The sequence below is a fragment of the Macaca fascicularis genome, chromosome 10 (assembly GCF_037993035.2).
Source record: "Macaca fascicularis isolate 582-1 chromosome 10, T2T-MFA8v1.1".
Lineage (NCBI taxonomy): Eukaryota > Metazoa > Chordata > Mammalia > Primates > Cercopithecidae > Macaca > Macaca fascicularis.
This window is the reverse complement of record NC_088384.1, coordinates 30,102,291-30,118,336: the sequence shown is the minus strand read 5'-3', so window position 1 is coordinate 30,118,336 and position 16,046 is coordinate 30,102,291. Positions and strand designations below refer to the sequence as shown.

Below are 16,046 nucleotides of genomic sequence, written 5' to 3'. Positions count from 1 at the left end.
GGCTCCCTTTTTGCTCTGAAGATGCTTCCTCACCCCGTGCAAGGGGCTTCCTGCAGCGCGGCCTTGAGAATTCTCCTCTCTCAGCTCCTTCCCTTTCCACTGTGAAATCTGAAAGGAAACCTGCCCTGTGGTTTCTCATCCAGGACAGGGACAGCTTCCTGATGCTTGTGTGTTGTGGTCCCTGAATGTGCAACTCTTCCTAGCTCTTCAAATGCAGGGACAGTGACAAGGAGCTGCCTGATTGCTGCAGTCACTGCTTTTTTCAGGAATGTCTCCAACCAAAACACATCAGCATCTCCCACACTGTGTGTAGAATTTTAGCCAACTACATTCTAATGGTTATCGCCACTACTTTGATCTTAAATAACAGTGCAGCGAACATCCCTATGCAGCCTCCTTTGAGTTCCTGTGTGAATATGACCATAGGATTCATTTCTGAAAGTGAAATTGCTATTCAGAAAGATGTATGCTTGTAATTTTCTCCCACTGTTGTCAGATTCCCCTCCAGAGGGGTTCTACCAATTTTCAATGCCAGCCGGAAGTACTTGCTCAGAGTGCATTGTTGAAAGTGTAAATTTTTGCCAAGCTATCAGACTGAAAAATGGTAACTTGTTATAGTTTTACTTTTGAGTCTCCTCTTCTGCTTAAGTGTGGGCCCTTTCACAAATAGTTCGGTACATTTTCCTTTTTAAGATTTGGTCGACTTTTTCTTAAATATCCAGATAAGAAGAATTTGAGTCTTTGTGGGCAGGCACTGTGGCTCACGCCTATAATCCCAGCACTTTGGAATAAAACGACGGGTGAATTGATTGATATCAGGAGTTTGAGATTAGTTTAGGCCACACAGTGAACCCTCATCTCTATTAAAATAAAAAACATAAAAATAAATGTAAAAAACAATTATTTTAGTATTTGTGGTTCAAGAATCAACTTTGGGGATATTCCATAGGTATGTGTAGCATTATTTACAATGTAACCATTTAAAATGATAAAAAACAACGGTCAACTCTGGGCCACACAAAAACAGGTGCCAGGCCAGGGATGGCCATAGAATGTGGTTGAACAGCCCCTAGTTTGTAGGTTTATCTGAGGGTTGAAAATTCCACCAGCATATGATTTAGTTGAGTATCTCTCTGTGAGGGTCACTGTATTTCACCTCCTGTATTAGGCTGAGGTCTTTCACTGGATAAGAACATGCTCACATCATATTTGATGGACTCATGGGTTTGCCCAAGAGAGCCCCGTGTCACAGTCACATAACTTTTATCTGCATTGCTTGCTCTGAGTTTTGGGAGAGCTTTAATGTATCAGGAATAGACTCCTCCTAAGGCAAGAGTCTGAGGGAGAGGGATGGGCAGGTGGGCAAGAAAGCTTGTACCAAAGCTGGAACATCCAGGGCAGGCTCAGAGAGAAGGGTCCTAATATCAGCATTTGACTGAAGCCAAAAGAAGAAGAGAATATGCAAGTTCTGAGAATAACAAATAAGTAAATAAATAGTTTAAGTTTTGAATGTATTGAATATTGTTATACTGCATGAAAATTCTAGAACAGAATTTAACAATGGGATAAGGAAGAGAGCTTGAGATGTTAAAAGTATAAAGATCCCAAGCCAAGTTGCCAGAAGAAGAACAGGACTTTTTGGTGGAAATATGTTTATGCTGCAAATTACCTTTTCCTATAAAATTATTTTTTAGGAATAAGGAAACATCCCATGGAACATTCTTTTTTTCTACACTCAAGACCACCCTCACCTCACAAGGGAATCTCAATATCAAATAGAAAAAATAATGCACTTTTGTATAACCATTAGGAGACTCTTTATTTGCACAGCAAAATGAGGATGCTTAATGGTAACATTGGAAATAGTAGTTTAATATGCATATGTGATGAATTTTCTTTTGACTATACCATTTCTGTCTGCAATTTATCTTTCTTAATAAGGACATACTCTATTCTTAAAACAATTTAACTTGTGTTATATTTTGTTATATTTTCTGTATCAGCTTGTTTTTCCCAAACACTGGCAAAAATATGCCATGGCTAATGATTATTAAATTCAACTTATGGATATTTAGATTATTTAAATTATTTCACGAGTGGACAGATGTGATCTTCCCAGATGTAACTCACAGATGTCTCTGATGCTGACTCGCTCTTCTCTTCCAATCTCAGCAAACAAAGTGGGAAAGTTGACATTTCTGAACACCCAGATGACAACAGGAGAGAGGAGGTGAAACCCCCTAAAGCTGTTATCCTTTAAACCCCCAGGATGAATCACCCTGGAGAATCCCCCACACATAAGGCTTCCGTTTCTGTGCAATCCCCCACCCCACAGTTTATGTGTCACAGATAGTGGCACATCCTTACTGCAAGGGGTCGTCTGAATAATGCAGCCCTCAGGAGCTTGGCTTTGAGGGGCAGCCAGGTTTATCCTTGAAGCACACTTCTGTTACCTCCAGCTGTGTGGGTGTCAGCAAGGCATTTAATCTCTCAGAAAACTATCCTTATGAGAGGTAAAAAATCTCTGAGAAAAGAAGTTAGACAAGAATTCATAGTCATTCTTCACTATTGAGGCTGCAGGGATGTCACTTAATCATGTTTGTAAAGTGCATAACATACGGTCTGACACACCCCAGCTGCTCCTGAGTTGGCAGCAATTATTCCCGACATCACTCATGACAATTGGGCCTGGAATGGGAATGGAGGGAAGGCAGTGCAGAGGGTTTCAGAGGGTTAAGAAAAGAGAGACTTTAATAATTTAAAATGAAGGCCTGGGAGTGGAGGCGAGCATCCTGGGACATTCTCCTGCCAACTCTCACAATGTCTCAGAAACTGTTCCAAGGTGAAATCTACTAGAGAGGTAAGGGAGGAGTCTCAGAATCAATGTCATGGACAAGGCAGTGGAGAGTCAGTGGGGAAGGAAAAGAGCTGAGCTCATTTGAAGGGTGTTTATTATCTTCTGGCCCTAGAGTCCTTGGCCATCCCTCTATGACCAGGGCCTCAGATAAGCAGAGAGCTTATCTGCTTCTCCCCTCCAACCATAGTTCCTGGTTATCCTGAGCCCAGGTTAGTGCAGCTGTGGCCTTTGCATTCTATGAGCCTATTTGACTCCCCCTTGTGCTCAATTGACTGACCTGGAGGAAACAGTAGGGGGTTCCCCTGCTCTCTGTCCCCAGGGTCCCTTCCTTTCAGTGGCACCAGCCCAGCCCTAATGCCCATCCATCTGTGCCTGCTCAGTCAGGCCTCCATGCAGCCCACTGTAATGGCCACAGGTCAAAAACTGATTGTCAGTCTTGAGCAGATTGCCCTGACTCTTTCTGCAAAACTGAGCATCTCACTCAGCACCAGGACATCACAAGCAAGGCCAGCTGTAGGAAGGCAAGCAGGAGAGTAATGTCCATCAGAGAGCCTGGACAAAACAAAGTAGTTCTGCTGGAACACATTCTGCTGATGTCTCTCAGAATGGTTCAGGTCTCTGCAATTGCAGGCCCAGAGAACAGGACTGCAGGCTGGAAGATGTGATCCCTTTCTCATGTACACAAAGCAGTGCCATGTGTGCATGTGAGTAAATGCATATGCCTGTGTGTGTGCATGTGTGTAAATGCAAATGCCTATGTGTGTGTGTGTGCATGTGTGTAATGCAAATGCCTGTGTGAGTGTGTGTGCATGTGTGTAAATGCATATGCCTGTCTGTTGGTGTGTGTGCCTGTGTGTAAATGCATATGCTGTGTGTGAGTGTGTGTACACGTGCATGTTGGAGTTGCCAGGGAGTGCTGGCAGTGTCAAATGTCCCAGACTCAAAACTTTTCTATTTTTCTCACTTACCTTCTCCCTCAGACGTGCTTCTGGGTTAAATGAGTTCATGTGGGCAAGGCCCACAAACAGGCAAGGCACAGGCCATAGTCACTGCTGAGTCAGTGTCATCAGATATTGTTATGCTTATATAGAACCTTGTCCAGGATGGGCCACATGTACACCCAGGTCTGCTCCTGACAGAGCAGCAGAAGGGGGACTGAGACACCACAATGGCCAGGGCCCTAGCAACACGGAGACACCTTCCCACCCTGTGAGCTTCACAGACAACCGTGGGTATGGGATTCTTGTAATTCCTTTAAGATTGTTCAAATAATCCCTCCCCTATGAGATATGAGAAGAATAATCCCACATGAACCAAACCCGTGACTCCCACACTGGAGCCTCCGAGCTCTCTCCAGTCCAGCGTGATAGAGGAAGCATTTTTGTGGGGACCTTTGAGAGTGTGGAGAAGGCCTGAGGAAAACAGGTCAGCTATGGTTTCCAGAGTCAAAGCTCTGGGACATCTCCCCATGACCTGTGACCGTGACCTGTTACCTCTGCTTACTCTTTGCACAGATGCTGCCCCCAGGATATGTCCCCACAGGACCCTAAGCCCAGGTGATGCTCCAGGAGATGGGTCTCTGAGAATGAGCCTCAAAGTCTCCTCAACCCACAGGTTCTGTGGTCTCCTACAGACTCAGCTGCCCCCAGGAGAGGTGGGCATGAGACACCTGTCCACCACCTTCTCAGGAGAGACTGGAGCAGGCAACAATACAGAGAGAACCAGCAGGAGCCAGGCCAGGTCCCGCATCCAAATCAGCCCTCAATCCCCACAGATGCTCCAGCTCTAACCTGGGGTACAGCCCCCACCTTCTACAGGCTGAAGTGGGCTTCTCAGCATGGCCAGACCATGATGGGGGAGGGCAGTGTGCTTGTGAGACACAGTCCTGCTCATGGCTTGTATTCAGTCCCATACCTTATGGAAATGGGAAAAACAGAAAGGACAATGACACTCTGCTCAAAAAAGCACTGAGAAATAGTATTGTATTAATATATCTACAACTTTTTAACTAAGCTAATAAAATATTAACATAGATAGATCATTTTTATAGGGGGATCCCTAATCCTTAAACATTATATTAAAAATGTGTCAGGTAAAAAGATCATTAAAAGGCCTATATTTGATTAAAACCTGGAATAACTTACTTTGAGTCTTCTAATCAGCCAATGAGTGCAGGGAGCTGGCTGCCCACCCAGGCCCTGACTGGCTCCATGTCCAGGTAGAGCTGCACTCCCCACAGGCAGCTGGAGGAACTGACGAGGGGAAGCTGTTTGCATCAGGGCCCCAAAAATTTGGCTCAGGATTTTCCCATGTCCCCTTCCCAAGTTCAGACAGGTCCCAGGACACTCAGAAGAGCTCATCACTGTGGGTCTAGGACTTCCTTGGTCCTGCTCTTCTTTCTTCCTTCCCCAGTGGTCTTGACATTGTCACTCCCTCTCACAGGCCCTTCCTTTCCTTGTCAAGTGTACTCCCTGAATTCTCTGCTCCTGGGTCAGCAAAGCTCTAGAACTTCAGGGAAAGCAGGGCTGGGTGACCCAATAGGACCCCAGAAAGCTGGCCCAGGACCAGACACACAGGCAGCAGGGGGGTCCCCACAGGGCTGACTGGTGGGCATCGGGGGTACAGGGGAGTGATGAGGACCAACTCCCCCGAGTGTCTTCAGGGCCAGGTGAACTAGGGAGGGGCTGGGACCTGGTCTGGACCCACGCACTGGTTACTGCACTGACCCAGGAATAGGACAGGAGACTCCTCAGAGCAAGGACTGTGTCTTCCTCATGCTGAATTCCTAAAAAGCTGTCTTACCAGGACAGAGTGGGCTAGGGGGAATATTTCTTGGATGAATGAGCTTCTGTCTCTATTTTATTGCAGGAGTCACCGGCAACCCACGCTGGCCTTCTGTTTGTATCCAGAACCAGTCAAAGCCACCGGTGAGTCCTGCATCCCTCAGTACCAAGCCTCAGTCCCCCTTCAGGACCACCCACCACCCAGAGAGACACGCAGGGAGCCTCAGGAAGAACCTGAAACCTCCACTACTACATGTAGTGTTTGTATTTCCATCAGGAATCTTGAGAGCCTTATGCCATGTCTTGAGGCAGGAAGGGGCCTCACAGAGAAGAGGAATTTCTTCCGTGAGGTCAGCAGTCCATGAATGAAGAAATCAGGGACTTGAGCAGCAGATTCTGAAGCTACACCTGGACCCAGGAGGCCCCTGAGCCTCCAGCAGCCAGCGTAGAGTGGCCACCAGGGGGCAGCAGAGAGTAACCAGGCAGAAACACTGGGGATGGGTGGGCCTAGCATTTAGGGGAGGCTGACATGCAGGGAGGGTCAGTGACCATGAACTGGGATCCGGAGGGAAAGAAGTTCTTCTTTTCTTAGAGTATTTGTCCTTGACACCTATATTTAAATTCTTCTGACTTCCTGGTTCTCAGATCTGACTCTTGGAGATGATCCCTATTTTTCTGGCACAGATTCAGGCACTTTGCCTCTTCCCATCGCCCTGGATCCCATCTCACTCTCACACATACCATCCCATCCTGTATTCACACGTGTCCCACATCCCTGCCCTTGCTCTGGAAGCCCCTATCCTGCAGACACAGCGGTTTCTCCTTCCCTGGCCACCCCTCAACATCCACTGTCCCCGGTCTTGCCCAACTCTGTCCTGGGGCACCTGCCAATTCACATTTCTTGATTTCCTTATGAGGCAGAAAATGCTTACTTGTTAATCTTTTGTTGACTTAAGTTTTTATCTATTGATACATTTTCCCAGCAATTGAAGACAACTTAGTTACAATAAACATTCATTTCCTGGGTCTTGGAGTTTGCAGCCCCTTCTCATTCTCTCATGAAGCAAAAATTTCCCTGAACTCCTGATCTGTCTCTGGTCCTAACAGCACCCTGGGGATACTGAGGCACAGCACATATGACCTGGCACAGAACTCACAGCCAAGGCAGAAACGTACCGCATCCTATGGATCTTCCAAAACTCTATGTGCCTTTGGCAACCAGGGATTGCATTCTCCTCTAGGACAGAAGAGCTGTGCCCTGGAGTGGGGCCTGCACCTGTCCAAGGCTTGTGCTGTCCCCTGACGGAGATGAAAAGGATCCCTGCATTGGGCTCTGGATGTGTCTTGGACATGAGTGAGAATGAAGAGGGTCCCTGCATTGGGCTCTGGAATGTGACTTAAAATGCATTTAGGCCTCTACCAGACATCTCATATCTGACATAAAATATTTACGACCAGGATATTACTAGAGAAGCAGAAAACAGCGAATCACCTCCCTCCTGAGCCAGGATGGAATGCAGGAAAGGACAGTGGACCCCAGACAATTCCCCCATCGCCCCGTGCCTCTAACAACCTCTTGAAACACCGCCAACCTTAATCCCATAGGAAGGACTTTATATCCCCTAGATAATAGAGAGAAAGTCACCTCTGAGCATTTCCATGACCAACCCAGCTAAGGAGCAAGGCTGGGCACAACCTGGTTAAAGATGTGAGCCCAGACCATGGGATCAGTGGGTGAAGGAAAATCGCATGGGCTGAGGGGCTGGGTAAACAGGGGCCACCGCTCCTCTCTCTGTTTCCTTTTGGGCTGAGCCCTTCTCAGGAAACCACAGATCTCCTCCAGCAGCAGCCGCTGACTCTGCTGATTTGCATCATGGGCCACTCTCTCCAGTAAGAGGATAAGAGAAGCCTGGGAGGCACCTGCCCTGTCTGGGCCTCAGGAGGCAGCATTGACGGTGCCTCAGCCATGGCCTGGACCCTTCTCCTCCTCGGCCTCCTCGCTTACTGCACAGGTGCTGCCCCCAGGGTCTCACCAACCTGCCCAGACCAAGGGCTCTGTGTCCAGCGTGGCCTTGACTCTTAGCTCAGGAGGGCCCTGCCTGTGGTGGGCAGGATGCTCATGACCCTGCTGCAGGGTGGGGGCTGTTGGGGCTGAACTCCCCACACACTCTGCTCAAAGGCTTGTGAGAGCCTGAGCGGCTGCACCTGCCAGGAGAGAGTAGTGGGTTTTCCGTTCAAAGGCTCCATGCAACAGGAAAGTCCATGGGCCACTGGCACTGGGGCTGATTGCAGGGGTTACCTTGAGGGTTCACAGACTCTCTGGAGCTTGTCCGGACAGCATGGCAAGGGATTTCATAAGACGGATCTTTCACCTGCAAGCCAATCCCTCTCTCTCTCTCTCTTTTAACCTTTGCAGGCTCTGCGACCTCCTATGAGCTGACTCAGCCACCCTCGGTGTCAGCGGCCTCAGGACAGACGGCCAGGATCACCTGTGGGGGAGACAACATTGGAAGTAAAAATGTGCAGTGGTACCAGCAGAAGCCAGCGCAGGCCCCTGTGCTGGTCATCTATGCTGATAGCAAACGGCCCTCAGGGATCCCTGAGCGATTCTCTGGCTCCAACTCAGGGAACACCGCCACCCTGACCATCAGCAGGGTCGAGGCCGGGGATGAGGCTGACTATTACTGTCAGGTGTGGGACAGTAGTAGTAATACGCCACAGTGGCACAGACAGATGGGGAAGTGGGACAAAAACACCCTCCCAGCCTCTGCCACCCTCTTGCTGCAGCCCGGGAGGCCTGTGGATAAACCCATGAGTGAATCTGGTCCAGTTCACCTGGATCTGAGCCTTTCGGCCTGCCCTTCCCTCCAGCCGCCTCCAGGAGTCTCTACAGAGTGTACATCAGGCAGAGACATGGCCTGGAAGCGCTAGAATCATCTGGTGACTTGGGGCTGTTGTGTGAGTTAGAGAATGAGGGTCTGGGTGGAAAGACAGACAGATGCAACCTCTGTCCGCTGTCCTGCCCCTGCATGGTCATATGGTGGGCATGAGGCCAACCTTAGACCTGTTGTCTGGATCAGGCCCCACAACTGCTGCCCAGCTCTGCTGAGGTCCTGGCCCCCGGGCTGTGTGGCAGCCTGTGATTCCCAACAGAGCAAACCAGAGGAGGAGACACTGTGAAGTCTGCCCAGATCCCCTCTTCCATGTGACCCACCTGGCACTGCTGAGAAGCCCAGCAGCTCAGAGCTGCACCCTCACTGGGAAGTGCTGTTGTTTGCAGAAAGCTGCCTCAAGTCTATGTCCCTCCTCAGAGGGGTTCGGTTTCATCAACCAAGGTCTCAAGTCCCTGCCTCAATTTAAGATGCCACTGAATGAAGGGCCTCCCAGCTCCAGAGCTCCCTGTGTGGATGCCTGAGGCCTCAGAGGCAACCCCGTCATGAGTCAGGGTCTCCTTCTGCCCAGTGTTGCCTCCCTCACTCCCTTCTAAATCTTCTGTGCGTGGAAATCTCCATCTCAGAGCCGGCTTCCAGTGAACCCCATCTAAGATGGCCAAATGCCTCTACATGGGCCATCAGGGACCTGAGGAGGCCACTATACACTGAACACTCTGGCTTCTGTTCTAAATTTTCAGAGTAAATGATGAAATGCCCAATCTGATGGTTCCTTGAATTTTTATGGAATTTTGAAAAGGGAGCCTGACTTGCCAGGTGCTCTGGGTTGAGGGAGAGCTGGAGTCAGATCTCTCTGCAGGGAACCCCGGGGCAGGCAGAGCAGCCTCACCCCACTCAGGGACCACAGATGGACCCAGAGGGTGAGCTGCCACATCTTCTGCAAATGTCGCTCCTTTCTACCATCCCAACGAGATATGTAGATGTGATGAACTAGGTAAGACATAGCTCACTTGTCACATCAAAAGCCACTGCAGTCCACCTTGGTCAACAGAAGAAAACCCATTCACATCCCCATCAACTACACAGTCCCCAAATCATTGATCTCCAGAAAAATTACAATAACAATAGCCATGAAAACCTATGTAATTTCTCTCATCAATAATTTCATGTTGATAACTTGTGAAAATGGTAGTATTTTGCTTTATTGACAAGAATAAAATATACTATTTAGCCATATTTATTTTTCTTATCTTTTTATATTTAATGTGGTGACGACACCATGCGTCACAGGAGGATTGTATCATACCATTATGGGACAGAGCTGGTCAGGAGTATTTCAGGTGACAGGTGCTGTTGAGTAACCTGGTGCAGGAAGCCCCATCTCCACCAGACAATGGAACTGTGAACCCAGGAAGAGGCACTGGAACAACAGAGAGGAGAAATTGCTTATGTGGAAGACAGTGCTCTTGAGCAATGCTCCTGCTCCATTCTACGTGTGCCACCTCCATCTCAATGTGGATCATTTATTGTCCTGACTGAGCACGTACAGGAGGTTTTAATTCCCATGGTAGAGTCTGCTGGATTCTCTGGCCCCAACAGCCAGACACTCACAACCCTGCCTGCACCTGTTGCAGAGCCCCCCTGCTCTGGGCACAGAAAACAATGGGTGATATCATGACAGGGAAGGGAGAAATAATGATGCACGGCAGAAAAAGTGTGAATGTATACGGTTGCCCATCCCACGTGAATGCACATTGATTCTGATCCTATTCTCTGAGGGGAATAGACAAGACCTCAGTATCTGCTTCAATGATGTAACTGTGCACCTGCAACCATAGCATTCTGTTCCAGGAGATCCCCATCTGGCACAGATACTGCAAATGCCACTATTGCCTGTCTGGATCTGTACAAATCCAAATTCATCTTCCAGGATCATTCAACTATTGTAGAGATCAGTTCAGTAAACTGAAAAGGAGGACCCCAGAAGTAATCACACATACTGCATGTGAAAATGATAGTATTTTGATTTACTGACATAAATAAAATATACTATTTAGCCATATTTATTTTTATTTTATTTGTCTCATCTTTTTATATTTAATGTGGTGACTAGACACTAGGGGTCACAGGAGGATCGTGTCATACCGTTATGGGACACAGCTGGTCAGGACTCTTTCAGGTGACAGGTGCTGTTGAGTAAGCTGGTGCCGGAAGCCCCATCTCCACCAGACGATGGAAGTGTGAACCCAGGAAGAGGCACTGGAACAACAGAGAGAAGAACCTGCTTGTGAGGAATACAGTGCCCTTGGGCTCTGCTCCTGCTCCATCCTACCTGTGCCCCATCCATCTCACTATAGATCATTTCTTGCCCTGCCTGAGCTCATGACTGAGGGGATCTGACATGTCTGGCTGCGTGGTCACTGTTGTCTCATGTGGTTCTCGATGTAACAAAGCCCCGAACATAGAAGAGGTTGTTTTCAAAAGGAAATAATTCTCTATTGCACATGACATAGACTTGTTGCTAAATCCCATGGATCTACAGTAGGATTCTCCACTGAAGCCTTGTCTTAAGCACAAAGTTTCAGTTCCTATGTCCAGTTCCTCTATTATGGTAGACTCTACTAGTTTCTCTGGCCCAATAGCAGGACACTCACTCCCCTGCCTGCACCTGCTGCAAAGCCTTTCTGCTCTTGACCCCAAAACACTGGGTGACACAGTTCTCAGACCCATGATTATGGTGTCAGTATTCAGGCCTCGAGGGTCCCTGATGGCTTCTCTGGCTCCAAGTCTAGCAACACAGCCTCCATGACCGTCTGTGGGTTCCAGGCTGAGGATGAGGCTGATTATTACTGCAGCTCACATAGGAGAGGTGGCACTTTCCACAGTGGTCCAAGTTCATGGGGAATTGAGACCCAAACTTGCCCTGGACTCTCAGGCTCTCCCTTGTTCTGAAGATATTTCCTCACCCTGTGCAAGGGGCTTCTTGCAGCACCGCCTTGAGAATTCCCCTCTCTCAGCTCCTCTCCTTTCTCACAATGAAGTCCAAAAGGAAACGTGCTCTGTGGTTTCTCATTCATGACAGGGACAGCTTCCTGTTGCTTGTGTGTTTTGATCCTTGAATGCACAACTATTTCCAGCTCTTCAAATGCAGGCACACAGTGAAAAGGAGCTGCCTGACTAATGCATTCGCTGCTGTTTTTAGGGATGTTCTTGCCCTAAATGCATCCCCATATCTGACACTGTGCAGACCAACCTGGACAGAAGTCATTACAGGGAGTTTCCCAAAATTGCATCTTACTCAACCCTGTGTCCACCATGCTCTGGTGAAGATGACTCTCCTGGCTGGGCTACTCCTCTGCATCTCTGTTCTGAAGCAGTGACGACCACTGTGAGAAGATCTGAACATGTTTTTGAGGGATTAAGAACAAGAAGAAGCTGTTGTTTTTCTTTTCCTTTCCTTTTTTTTTTTTTTTTTTGAGACAGTGTCTCACTGTTGCCCAGGCTGGAGTGGCACGATCTCAGCTCACTGCAACACCAGCCTCTCAGGTTCAAGCAATTCTCCCTGCCTCAGCCTCCTGAGTAGCTGGGATTACAGGTCTACACCACCACGCCTGGCTAATTTTTGTATATTTAGTAGAGACTGGGTTTCATTATGTTGGCCAGGCTGGGCTTGAACTCCTGACCTCAGGTGATTCACCTGACTCGGCCTCCCAAAAGGGTGGGATTACAGGCGTGAACCACTGCACCTGACCTTTTTTTTTCTGCTCCTCCTTTTTGCCTCAATACCTCAGGTTGCTGAGCTAGAGAGATTTTGAGTGACAGACTCAGTGTTCCCTCAAAATCCCCCTGTCTCACATAGCTGAGGCCCTGTCCTGGGAACTGCGTAAAAGTGGATCATCTCTCTATAGAATGGGAGTTTCCAAAATGGTTCCACAGGGAAGAGTCAACCTGAGTCCATTCCTTCTTCCTCGTTGATATCAAGAATTTCTAATTTCCATGGGCATCAATACTTCTGTAGCTGAAATCTTTATTAATCTACTAAAGGTGAAAATTCATTTAATAAATACTGAGACATTACCTGCATCCAATATTTAAATTTTATGAGTCAATTGGTAAACATAGCCATGAATATATATATAGCTTAGGCTTCATAAACTTTGATTAAATGGATTTTATGAAAAACAAAGTAAAAACTTTAGTATATGTATATACTATATCAACATGTTTTGTACCTGAAATATCCACAAGAAAATGTATTTCAAAAGGCTAAACTGTATTTATTGTGTACTTTTGAATAAAAATTGCTTCCTAATAGTTAGCATATTAAGAGAACACGTGTTTGTGATCTTGTCACTTCGGTGCATCTGGAATTGAGAGCAGCTTAGTTTCGTGGTTCTGGCTCTGGGTTGGTCATGAAGTTGCAGCCAAGCTGTCAGGCCAGGCTGCATTCTGAGGCCAGAGCAGGTGGCCAGGCCCAGCCTGAGGGGGCTTCTACTGTCCCTAACCTATTTGGCTGATGTGGAAAAGCTCAAAGGAAAAGGAGAGAGTGAAGTGTAAGGGGCCTGTCCTGGTCCCCCTTGTCAAAGACCATCCCATACATGCACCATTTCTTATTCTTTCTTATTCTTTCCTGGGACATCCTAGGCATAGAGCACTAGCCTGTGTTTTGAGGGTGCCTGAAATAACAATGTGTAATAGTTCTCATTATTTCCTCAAGAAATCTCTGCAGTGGAGCTTTGGCCTTGTGAGGGAAGAACTATAGTCAGCAAGTGGTGAGGGTGGGAAGGTGAATTTGCAGATACCATCTGGAATGACTTCACTTTAGAGTTAAAGCTGGCAGGATATTCCCACATGTCCGATCTGAAAATGTGTGTGTATGTGTGTGTGTGTCTGTGTGTGTGTGTGTGTGTGTGTGTGTCTGTGTGTGTGTGCATGTGTGTGTGTGTGTGTGTTATAGAGAGAGAGAAAAAAAGAGAAAGAGAGAATGAGAACCAGACAGGTACAGAGAGACAATGACAGAGCTGCAATGACAGAGAGAATTAAAAGGGGACGCCAAGAATATTGAGCTGAGAAACTATTAAATGGGAGGTGCCATTAAACAGAATGGGGAAGAGTAAGTTTGAGGAGTGTCAGTGGCTCCGTGTGAGCTTACTAATTTTGACATTCCTAACTGATATCCAAATGGAGAAGTCAGACAGTGTTGTGCATAGTCTAGTGTTATGGTATAGAAGAAAATACCAGAAAATGAATGATACAAAAGTTAGTAAGAAAGCAAAGGTAAGAAACATAAGTCAAACTTCATTTAAATGTCATTGTAGAAACTTGTAATTCTAACACCGAATAAATTCTAGGGCAGGTGGTGGCGTGGTATGGTGTTTTTGGGGTACAAGTCCTGAGTTTCAAAGCTTTGGTTTCTATACCCTTTGGAGATGACCCCTAGCCTCCTCACCCCTGCACACCTGCCAAGAGGAGCCTGTCCTGGGCAGTACCTCAGGGGCAAACAGCCGAGAAGCCCAGTTCAGCACAGACCTCCAAGCCTGGAGGAAGAATCCGCCTCTGGGAACAGGAGGAGCTGCTGGAACCCCTCCTCCCAGGCTTCTTTTCCTGCTCTCCAGCGCCTCTTGCGGGCAGGCAGACAACACCAGCAGCAGCAGTAGCAGCAGCAGCAGCAGCAGCAGCAGGCCCCTAAGCTCCAGGGCTGCAGCTCTGCCAAATGAGAGAAGCCTCTCTCCAGTGAGGCAGAGGAGCCCAGGCCACACACCCGGGTGTCTGCCTCCATGGCTCCCACAGTACCCAGTACTGAGAGCAGAGTAGCAGCTGCTGGCTAGGGCTGTGCTGGCCACCCCCTCTCTTCCACCTCTTGCTCAAGCCATGCTTTCAGCTCCAGGGCTGAGGCCAGTGGCTAGAGTGGGTGCCATGAAGTCAGGCAGCTCCTTAATGGGCTGGTCCTCCACAGGACCAGGGCAGGGGCAGGAGGGCTCTGGTGCTGCCTCTAGCTCCAGTTCTGTCCCTGAAGAAACTACTGGCCACCTCACCATGTGCCTGTGTCTGGTGGAACTCCAGAGGCTCCAGCTGGCCAAGGGCAATGCACAGATGTGGTCCAGATGGGAACATTGGTGAGGTCTGGCCTCGTAGAGCCTTCCCTGTCATACCTGGGGGTGCCTTCAGCCACAGGTGCCTGGGATGAGGAATGAGCCTGCGTGGGCATAGTGAGAAAAGGCTCTCACTCCAGGCCCTCCTGAAGCAGGAGCCTCAAGATGTGGGGAGGCAGCACGAGAACATCTTGCTCTCCTGATCATCTCCCACCAAGGGAGCGGGCTGCGGGGCTGTCCCTAGGATGTGGGTGCCTGGTTACCAGAGTTCTAAGTTCTTTGAGGGTCTGTCGCCAAGGAAGTGAACTCACTTCTTTAAGGTTCCATATCCTTGCCTCCTTCCTTCCATAAGATCTACTCATAATCCACTGGGCTGCTGGCTGCTCACCCTCCCCCCAGGTCAGCTCCTTACCTGTACACAGGTAAGCCCACCCAGGGCCTGCTTGTACACCTGCGCCTGATGTGCACCTGGGGCCTAGAAATCCACTTGGGGCCTGCGATCCACCAGGGGTCAAAACTTGATTAAAACACATTTTGATTATTCCTATAGAGAAGGAAAGGCCTTCTAGCAATAAGAAGCAGAGTTTCACATCAAATACGTAAAAAATGATCAAAATCTTATGAAGAAAGGTATCAATTTTAATCTCTGAAATGTTAACTTTTTGATAAATATTTAAGTTTATAAGGAAAAATAAAACCATGCTGATTAAACCACAGTTGTAGGGAATGCTATAGAGTTTCTCGTGTGTGGATTGAACACAGAAAGGTTCCACCTACTTACGGTCACAATTTTCTACCTTAATCTTCTTGATCTTACGATTAATAGAAAAAATACCATGACAATGATGGTGATGATGGTTCAGGCACACAGCTGAGGTTTACTGATAGAAACATCAGATGCTCCCAGTTACAGTGCAGCTGTTCTTATTGGGGTGTGAAAATCAATCTTGTGTTCAGGATACATGGGAAGCAGGAGTACATGTGGGGAGAACTGCATTTCACTGGACTTAGGTTTTTCACAGAAGAGCTACAGTTTATCCTGCACTCTCCATTCTGTGGTCAAAAACCATGGAACAGAGAAGAGTATTTCAACCTGAGACTCAGTTACTAGAATTGCACCTGCACCTCCCTGCAACCATATATGCCACCTCTCTGTGCTGAACCAGAAGGGTTCACATATGGCACAGACTGAGGCTGGACCCCATAGTTTTCAGCCTCCCAGGTGTCAGGTGTTCTGGGGTCACCTGGAGGAGGAAAGCTTATGGGTTCCCTTTTCTTGACCAGCAGGGGGCAGCAGAGTTACAGTCAGAAGAGAGTCTGGGGCTGCCCAGGAGGAGCCTAAGAAGGAGGCCAACCCTGAAGGCTCAAGAGGAGTCCAAGGATCAGTCCTCAGTATGGAAGCCCAGTAAAGTGCATCCTATCC

General features: G+C 48.0%; 1 protein-coding gene, 1 pseudogene and 1 gene segment (V, D, J or C); 2 read left to right on the top strand and 1 right to left on the bottom strand.

The window, feature by feature from the left end:
* LOC102119992 (immunoglobulin lambda-1 light chain) overlaps positions 1-16,046 on the top strand; it is a 306,764-nt gene that overhangs the window by 27,320 nt on the left and 263,398 nt on the right. The window lies entirely within an intron of this gene.
* LOC135965242 (immunoglobulin lambda variable 3-21-like) lies at positions 7,570-9,765 on the top strand. The segment is given in 2 exon segments: positions 7,570-7,652; positions 8,057-9,765. Coding segments are annotated over 2 exon segments (561 nt in total).
* Positions 13,443-14,569, bottom strand: LOC135965695 (uncharacterized protein C2orf27A-like; annotated as a pseudogene).